General features: G+C 36.4%; 2 protein-coding genes across 2 annotated transcripts; both read right to left on the reverse strand.

Moving 5' to 3' along the window:
* Positions 1 to 915: 915 nt before the first annotated feature.
* On the reverse strand, positions 916 to 2,062 carry LOC130419963 (uncharacterized). The gene is made up of 3 exons (XM_056746991.1): positions 1,538 to 2,062; positions 1,277 to 1,437; positions 916 to 1,200 (listed from the first exon to the last, which is right to left on the reverse strand). Exons 1-3 carry the CDS (start codon positions 2,023 to 2,025, stop codon positions 1,073 to 1,075), a joined length of 777 nt encoding a protein of 258 aa, XP_056602969.1. The 5' UTR covers positions 2,026 to 2,062; the 3' UTR covers positions 916 to 1,072.
* LOC130419409 (roundabout homolog 3-like) lies at positions 2,034 to 9,308 on the reverse strand. The gene is made up of 10 exons (XM_056746135.1): positions 6,541 to 9,308; positions 6,281 to 6,467; positions 4,445 to 4,542; positions 4,020 to 4,173; positions 3,827 to 3,945; positions 3,480 to 3,671; positions 2,733 to 2,846; positions 2,576 to 2,628; positions 2,134 to 2,265; positions 2,034 to 2,039 (listed from the first exon to the last, which is right to left on the reverse strand). The coding sequence occupies exons 1-10, from the start codon at positions 6,653 to 6,655 to the stop codon at positions 2,034 to 2,036; spliced, it is 1,170 nt and encodes a 389-aa protein (XP_056602113.1). The 5' UTR covers positions 6,656 to 9,308.
* Positions 9,309 to 10,134: the final 826 nt, after the last annotated feature.

A 10,134-nucleotide genomic window follows, 5' to 3' on the forward strand; every position in this document is an offset into this window, starting at 1 on the left:
GTTTGCCATTAGGGATCAATAGCCATTAGTCGGATAGTACGGAAGCTCTAGTATGATCTCTGAGGATGATTTGACCCCAAGAGAAAATATGCTCGCTGTAGTTTAAAGTAAGTTATACCTTGACAAAAATAAATAAAGTTTTAAGTATACTTTATGTAGTAAGTATATCAATACATTATCAATGTGCTATAATTGTAAGTGTACTATTTCAATACTACTTGGAACTAAATTGGCCCATATTTAATCTATAAATAAGTTATTGTAGAAGTAGTATACTAGTCCTCAACTAGTTTACAACCACTTCAAGTATACTACAATGACCTTACTTATAATGTAGATATACTGAGTTTAGTTTGCTATTTCAATACTTGCAGCACATTTGTAATTTATAAGTGTATTAAATTAAAAGCGTACTCTCAGCAAACTACTAGTGAAAGTATTGAAATAAGAGACAAAAAATAATAGGCCTCTATATCAAAAGAGTACACATAACTACAAGCCAAGCATAATTAAATCTTGCATCTTTTGATCTAGATATACTTAAAATAATTACGTTCGAGAGCATGCCAAAAGTTTCTGTCAGTGTAAGTCAAGTGCAGACAAGCGCAATTTTAAGTATAATTTTGAGAAGTTTATACAACAGAGACTTTAGCATACTTTATTTTAGTTTTAAAAGAAGAGTACTAAAAGCCTGCTTGAACAAACTTTTTTTTAAGTAGCAGTACGGGTTTGTTTCAAATATTGACTGACAGAAAGGAAAGGCACGTTTTTAAAATCCCCGGCTGTTTCAACCCATGGACAAACCCAACCCTTGGAAAATGTCCATAACCAGGGCTTTGTACTGACCTGGTCCTCTTCTCTAGGCTCTGGATGCGTCTCCACAATAAGTGGGAGATCATGGCCAGACTGGTGATCCTTGCTGAAGGATGGTTCCATGGGCAGGATGCTGGGGCTGGATTCTGGTGGAAGTGCTCTGGCTTCTGATGTGTTGGGGCTTTGCTCAATAACAGCCAACAAATCATCATCTTCATATGCCCTGAAAATGCCATCATACTGTTACAAAAACATCTATTCATTGGGCATGGAATATATCAGGATCATTATTTGATTTACTTGTTGACTCAACTAACTTGTTATCGTAAGTCCCTTCTTTGGCAAGACGTTCCCCATGTCTGCATGGCCCACAGATGCCCCTAAAAGCTATGAAGGAAAAACTATTTCATTCCACAATCACAAATTTGACAGGTTCATCTGAGAATAATGAACAAAATCTCACCTGCTCTCCCAGTAGGAACAGCTGCCGAATCCTTTGTCTGAATCAAAGAGTAAAAAGCCATGGCAATGAAAATAAACGCCAGGGAAACACAGACTCCAACCACGATAGGAATGTCATGTTTTTCAATCACAGGCCACCACGTCTGAGATTTCACCTTCTCCCTAAAACAAGCATCAGAGTATGTAACCATTACCAAACCCATTACAATGGGTTACAAGCCATTATAGCTGAGTTGGTAAGCCTGTCCATATTTCCTACTACCTTTCATTATTGTCAGTAGTCCTCATAGGGGCTTGAGAAGTATTTTTCTTGAGAGGTTCAACAAGGTCTGTATTGTTTGTCGCTGACATCTTGGTTTCTTCAGATTGCTCGGTTATTTGGCTCTGGTTATGGTGTTTTTCCATAGAGGTTGAGGCGGTGAAGTTGTCCATATCCAGAAGAGTTAAACCTGACGTCTGGCTCTGAATGTTTTTAAATTGAGTAAAGGTATATGAGTCTGATGGGGACTCACCAGTTGTGTTTGGGTTCATTGCTGGAGATTCAGTGATCTGTTGTGTTGGTTGGATGTGTGGTTGTGTATCTTTTAGTTTGAGAAATGACGTAAGGTTGGTTGGCACAGCTGTTGGTTTTTGTGTTTCTATGGATCCTCTTATGCGCTCATTACTTCCTTTGTTTATACCAGTTGGCTCAAGAGAGACAAACTGTGTCATGTCTTGGGCAGAATGAGTACGTGTAGGCGAGTCCTCCATAAAACCTTTTAAAGCTGCATCAAAGACAGAGATTTACCAGAAGAATTATCATTTTTTATTTAGCGAGAAAGAAAGATAAGTAACAGGGGGATGTTCCTAAATGTTTACTGTGTACTCACATGATGTCTTTGTGTAATCTTCAATTGCGTGTTGAGTGGGATTATTTGTCTCTGCGTAGCTTGGAATCTTCGAATCGTAGCGATTGATGTTCGTAAAAAGCTCTTTCGCACTCTCGGAAACCTGCAAGAGTCATGAGTCATTTAAACAAGCCAGTAGGCTATTCAAAATACTTAAAAATGAATGCAAATCGTGAAATGTATGAGGGTCAATTCGCCCAAAAACCATGAGTCATAATTTAGCCATTGTCATGTCAAAAGTATTTTTGTCCTCAAGGAATTTTTTTTCTCAAATCCAACACAAGATTGAGTTTGGAATGGTGAATGGTGACTGCAGCTACAGCTCATGATGAGAAAATCAATCCTTTTGGGTGAACTGTCTATTTAAGAAACCAACATCACAGACAACTATCTCTCCACATTGCATCACTCACAGTGGGCTTGTTTTCACTCAGCGCTCCCTTATTAGGCAAGACATCAGATTCAGCTTGAAAATAAAGGATTAGATGAATGAAAATAATCCAGGATTTACAAACAGAGTGATGTATATTTAATGCATGTATGAGACAAGATAAAGTCTCATTGGCTCACCAGTCACAGTGATGATGGCACGTCGCATATCCTGACCGACTCCATTTTCTGCAGTGCAGTGATATTCTCCTGCATCGGCTCGATGGATGTTGGAGATGACCAGTGTCCCATTTTCTGTGAAATTAAACATTACTTTAAAATATAGGCTAGGCTACATATACTTTTACATGAAAACGTGCAATAATGTAAAACTTTTATTTCAGCGCAGAGTATATTGGATATGGTTTAGCACTAACTTAAAGAAATTAATTAATGGATGGAAATATGATTGTTCATCTACAAAAAAAGAAAAATAGTTCCTGTTTCTCAGTTGGCTAAAAATTGCACAAAGGCAATATCATTTTAGCTTATTTAAAAACCTTTTTTATAAATCAAATTGAATATTGTCCTAAAAAGTATCGGAAAAAATTTAACTAACTAAAATGCCTAAAAAATAAACTGAAATAAATCGAAAGCACTTAAATAATAATAATAAACAAAACTAAGCAAAAATGTATCGTATATAGCAACATAAAAAAATAAAAAAATAAATAATAAAATGATTGAAGAAATTAAGATGAATGATACAAAAGTAATTAAAAAAATAAAAGCAAATTTAAAATGTTAATAAAAATGAAATAAATCTATAATCAAAACTATAATAACTCTGTGCAAATGTCATGGGTTCGATTCTTTGAATAAAATGTTAGCCAAAAGCATAACTGTAAATATAATATTAACACTAAGAACAAAAACTTCTTAACAAACCATCAATATGTATCTGTTGTGGGAGGGATGTAGGAGCATTTGGATCAGACAGTTCAGGTGTTTCTTGGATCAAGGCAGCTCGGATCCAAGTATATTTGACAGGAAAATGTCCAACGGCTTGACAGGGTAGACTAACACGAGATCCTTCTGAGACAGTGACTGATGCAATAAATGAAACGATGACCGGTTTCTCTGAAACCAAGAGGAAAATCGACTTTGTACTTTTATACATGGTAAACCAGATTATTTAAAATATATATGATTGTGTCCAAACTCGTGGTATTACTGTATACTGTACTTTTTATTTAGAAAAAGTATAGCTCTATATTTTTTAAAGTGTGATTTACCAGCAACATGAAGAGTCATGATTTTCTCATCATGACCCACTGTGTTGGAGGCGGAGCACGTGTACAGACCTTCATCATAAACTCTCACTGATGAAATGTAGAGAGTGCTGTTTCTTACCCTGGGAATGAAATTACAAGTACGGTGAACATTAACCATAAGTGTCTGTTAATAAACTGTTCATGCAGAACTTACCCCATGATTATTTTGCCACCGGTTTGTACCGACTGGCCCTGTTTTGTCCACTTTATTATAGGAACAGGGTGTCCTGACACCTGACAGTGAACTTTAACCTCACCTCCTACAAGAGACGTTACCAACTTCGGCCAGATAGTCACGGATGGAGGTTCTAAAAAGGTGCGTATATAATAATCAAACATGAGGTGTGACACATGAGCAGTCAAACCTATTTTTCATTCTAGATTTTGTGAAAATATGAAAGCCAAATTATATTGTTAAGGATAAATGAAGTGAACATTTTATTCTTATCTTGTAAGATGATGTATATAAATGTATATACATCATCTTGAGCTTATATTTACTGTCATTCACAAAAAAATCTAACATTCCTATTCTTATTGTGATCTAGTGCATGTAAAGACAATGTAATCATTTCTTACCAAGAACACCCAGAAAGATTTTTTTTGAGGCGAGAGCCCTTTTGACAGGAGAATTAGATGCTCTGCAGAAATAATATCCCGTATCTGTTTCTTGCACACTGAAACACAACAAGCCTTGTTTGAAACACTATAAAATATGTAGAGTTTGGTTCCAAAATGAGATAACTCTGTTTAAATAGTTTTTCAAAAATCAAGTTTTTATTGTGCATTCCCATTAATATCAAGCAAACTGCAGTTGGCTTGTTTTAATTTAATCCATAATAATTCAAAAATACAGCTGACTAACACCTTAAAACACAATAAACACATTATAGCATAATAAAAACCAAGAATTTTTAGGACATTTTGAAAATAGAGTTCTCTCTTTTTGGAAGCAAACTCTTCAAAATTATAGACATGCAAAAGGCAGCGGTGTATAGTACTGAGTATTTTACTCAAGTATATTTATCGAGTATCTTTGTCATCTTTGAGTGTTTCTACTATAACTTCACTACATTATGAAGCATATATATATATATATATATATATATATATATATATACACTCAGCTAAAGGATTATTAGGAACACCATTCTAATACTTTGTTTCACCCCCTTTCGCCTTAATTCTACGTGGCATTAATTCAACAAGGTGCTGAAAGCATTCTTTAGAAATGTTGGCCCATATTGATAGGATAGCATCTTGCAGTTGATGGAGATTTGTGGGATGCACGAAGCTCCCGTTCCACCACATCCCAAAGATGCTCTATTGGGTTGTGATCTGGTGACTGTGGGGGCCATTTTAGTACAGTGAACTCATTGTCATGTTCAAGAAACCAATTTGAAATGATTCGAGCTTTGTGACATGCTGCATTATCCTGCTGGAAGTAGCCATCAGAGGATGGGTACATGGTGGTCATAAAGGGATGGACATGGTCAGAAACAATGCTCAGGTAGGCCGTGGCATTTAAACGATGCCCAATTGGCACTAAGGGGCCTAAAGTGTGCCAAGAAAACATCCCCCACACCATTACACCACCACCATAAATGCATTAATGAGAAATTGAACAGGTGTTCCTAATAATCCTTTAGGTGACTGTATATGTATATGTATATGTATATGTATATGTATATGTATATGTATATGTATATGTATATGTATATGTATATGTATATGTATATGTATATGTATATGTATATGTATATGTATATGTATATGAAGAGTTTGTTTCCAAAATTAGATAACTCAAAAAAATCATGCTTTTATTATGTTATCATGTTTTATTGTGTAAGCTTTATTTTTGTGTTATTATGGCTTGAATCAAAACAAGCTAACTGCAGGTGGATTGATATTAATTGGAATGCACAATTTGAAAAATATGACACATTTTAAAAACAGAGTTATATCATTTTATACTCTTTATATATATATATATATTTATATATAAATTTCCTCCACTATATTTCATAAAATATTATATATTATATTATATATTTTTGACATGTTTCTACCTTTAATACTATTTACCTAATACATAAAAAATCTATTGTCTTACTTTTATTCAAGTAAAATGATTTTTGTGTAAATTACTTGATTACAATTTTTAATGTAGTTTTTTTAATGTAAAAATTGCTAGGTATTTTTCAAATATAGTAAAAAGTATGATATATGTCATGCTTTATAATTTATGGAGGTTAAATATTTCCAAAGTAAAAACACTAGTAAAAAAGTAAAGATACTTCATCCCTGAGTGGAAAACACTCAAGTCCTTTACACTGGCAAAAGGTTTATTAGGGTTAGAGTGCTTTAGGTTAAACCATTTTTGTCTAGCTGTGTGAAAACAATTCAAGTCTTCACCTGTGGATGCGCAGGTCTCCATTAGGATCAGTTGTGTGGTGAAGTCCCGGGTGGAGTGGCTGGTTGTTTTTATACCAGGTCACTTGTGTTTGGGGTCTGGATTGTGGAGGTCTACAGAAAAGTATCGCAGAATCCCCCTTCCTCACTGTTATATTGACTGATTCCAGATTTAAGGACCAATCCATAGCTGTGTAACAGGGAGATGAAACGTTATGTAAAATGTGCTTTGAGTAGATTCATCAGACGTGAAGGTACAGTACCTGCAGGAAGGAGGTAGGCTGGTTGTGAAATCACGTTCTCCTTCTTATTGCTAGCTTCACAGAGATAAAACCCTTCATCTTCTGACAAAACTCTCCTAAGAGAGAAGAAAATCATTTTTTTGTTTTTTTATACAGAATAGTGCTTCATGTGCAGAGCCCTGCAATGTTTGTAATCCATTATAGAAATCTCACTGAAAAACCAGCAGCTGTCCATCCTTCTGTAGACTCCATCTAGAGGTATTGAGTAGTGGACGTCCGTCTTTAAACCACTGTACTGTGGGAATGGGAAAGCCTTCAACAACACAATGCAGAACCGCTTCCATTCCAACATCTACAGTGATGTTCTGAGGACCTTCAACGATCTTTACGTTCATGCTGGAACCTGTGCAGGCAGAAATAAGGACAGAATTATTTTAAGTTTATCCAGGCAGTGTGATTTAAAGACATATGTGATTGTATGTATGTATAACAATGATATGTGTTTTACAAAACATTTTGTTGAAGAACTACAGTATATCTCACCATATACGGTCAGAGTTGCTGCATGACTTTTTTTGCTTATGTTTAGCATGGGATTGTGGGTGATGCAGACATAAATTCCTTGGTCTGCTTTGGTGACGTTAGCCATGTGCAAAGTGCCCGATGTCTTCCTTTGGCTCCCTCCACCATACTGCCCCTGGTGGTGATTTTTAGGGTTTAAGATGTGAAGAGCTTTTAAAAAGAATCTAAACACTTTTCTTTACTCCATGACTCAAAACTATCTTTCGTGTTCTTTTGTTCATGGAACACCGAAAGAGATATTACGCAGAATGCTAAGCACACCATAAACTTGAATTCTACAATATTCAGTGAAGATGCAATGAAAGTGAATGGTGACTGAGGCTGCCAGATCTTAAAGGGATAGATCACTCAAAAATGAAAATTCTGCAATCATTTACTCACCTTCAGGTAGTTCCAAATCTGTATACATTTCTTTGTTCTGCTAACACAAAGGAATATATTTGGAAGAATTCAGTAACCAAACAGATCTCTTCCCCCATTTACTGCCAAGCAAAAATAAATACAATGGGAGTCAATGAGGGATGAGATCTGTTTGATGTTCCAAACCTGTATCGATTTCTTTGTTCTGTATAAGATATTTGGAAGAATGTTTGTACTAGTTCTGGGGCACTATTGACTCTCACGTGGGGCCGAAACCACCATTTGTCTGTGTTGTGTCAAAATTTTTGCAATTACTGACTAAACGCAGCATTGCAATATCAAAACAAGAGCTACAAGCAGCACCACCGGGGCCAAGACCACACATTGCACCGCTTAACCTATAGCGTACCCAACACACCCAGCCCACACTTGCACCACACGCCCACACCAAGCCCACACTTCCCCCAGTGTACCCACAACACGAAATGAGACAGTAGAGCAAAAGTAGCAAATATGAAGTGTATTGGAGGAACAGATTCTCTTTGAATATGTGTACATGTATTACAAACCACTTTACGATGCATTACATACATCACACTTTATTTTAATTCATTATTAAAATGATGTTACATTTCGTTTGTTTACATACTTGCACTGTTTGTGCACATACCTGCAAACTGAAAAATGTAAATGCGCAACAAGAGGTGCAAACCCACAAACTCTTCTACCCCAGGGTTGTATCCTGAGGAGAGCTTTCATAGGTTCAAACATTGACACGTGCCAATCCTGAAAGGGCTGAATCAACAGCATAGAGCAAAAGTATGAGAAATACAGAATATAGGAGGAGCAGATTTCAGAAGTGACAATGAAAGAAAGAATGTCATTTTGTACTAGTTGTTTCTGTTTGAATATATTTACATGTATTATAAAACACTTTGAGTTGTACTACATACATCGCACTTTCTTTAATTGTATTACTAAAAAGACATTGCATTTCGTTTGTTTACTTACTTGCACTATTTTTGCACATAGAAATGTGTGACACGGGATTCTAACCAGCGACCTTTCGTACCAGAGATTTGTAAATTATCAGGTGTACCATTCAGTAAGCATGCTTGACCATGCTTTGAAATAGTTATATCTCACGAATGCTAGTTGGCCCTGTCTTGAAACATCAAAGGCACATTTGGGGCTACAAGTTGGTTACGCGTGTCAAATTTGGTGGCGATATATCACACGGTTCAAAAGATATTGCGATGTATTACAAATCACACGGAGCATCACTTCTACGTCTCAGCCGATTTTGAGTCACATGACTAACGAGTACTACCTCTACAAGTGTGCCAATTTTCACCATTTTCCTACGTACGGTTCATAGGGCTGCCATGAAAGCCATTGGTTAAGATGAAGAAGAAGAAGAATCCTGACAAGAACAGGAGTGACCTATGGCCCTTCGGGCCTTGGCCCCTAATAAGTGAGGTGGGAAATCAAATGAAAGGAGGCGGGAGTTACTGTTACAAAGCCGAACATTGACCAAACATATCAAAGGAGACAGAGCTAATGTCACCTCTTTAGCTGTTCAGCAGAAAAATGTTTAAAGTCACCATGAAATCATACAGGAAAATTCTGATTGATTTCCACAGAGTTGCAGTGATTATTATAAATGATTTGTCCGTGCACAGTGTTTTCACTTTTTTTTTTCAAAATTAATTTGCACTTCTCAATCAAAAACATTACGCTCCTCTCAACAACAACTCTTCACCACATGACGTCAGCAACAAAAAAGAGGTAGGACTTTATGACTGTCCAATGGCCAGGCAGTTTTAGCTATCCCATCCCGACCCAACTTACAACAGACCAATCACAAAGGCAAGGGCAAAATGAAGCCCTGCGTCACGATACAAAAAAGAAAATGAATTGTAACTTCCATCTGCTGCATCCAAAATTGGCTACTTCCATACTATATAGTAGACAAAAATTCCATGAGTAGTATGTCCGAAACCTCAGTGTGCACAAACCAGTAGGTCCATTTATAATGCAAGTCCCAATAAATACATTTCTTGTGACTAAATTATGTTTTTTATAAACACTCAGGTTGATGTTAAACCGTCAAAGAGCATATGGGTTGCATGATCATTAAACATGTCAGAAATCCACTCATACTATATATAACGTACTGTTTTAATGGCTGATAGGTAGGTACTTTTTTAAATTCAGTACATACTGTAACAGTATGCGATTGGGGACACAGGGGGACCCCCCAAAAAAATTATGCTTAGGGCCCCATAAAGGCTTTGGCAGCAGAACAACAAATTTTATACAAGTTTGGAAAAACTTGAGGGTGAGTAATGAGGTCAAAATTTATTTTTTTGGTAACATATCCCTTTAACAGTCAACCATGTGCAGCTCTAGTAATACCTGAATCTGGTTTCCTATGGTGAGAACTCGGCCATTCTTTAACCATGAAATCTGTGCAGGAGGAAAACTATCACCAGAAACGCATTGAAAGAAAACATCATGACCTTTTTCAGTGCTCAGGGACTGGGGGTGAAAGAACACATCCTCCAAACCTAGAAGCACACACACACAAATCACACACTTGAGACCTGACAGACAATTCTCCTGTCCTATGTGTAACTTTCAACCCTCATTTCCTGTTTAAATACTTTATTT

Source organism: Triplophysa dalaica, chromosome 4 (genome assembly GCF_015846415.1).
Source record: "Triplophysa dalaica isolate WHDGS20190420 chromosome 4, ASM1584641v1, whole genome shotgun sequence".
In the NCBI taxonomy this organism is placed as follows: Eukaryota; Metazoa; Chordata; class Actinopteri; order Cypriniformes; family Nemacheilidae; genus Triplophysa; species Triplophysa dalaica.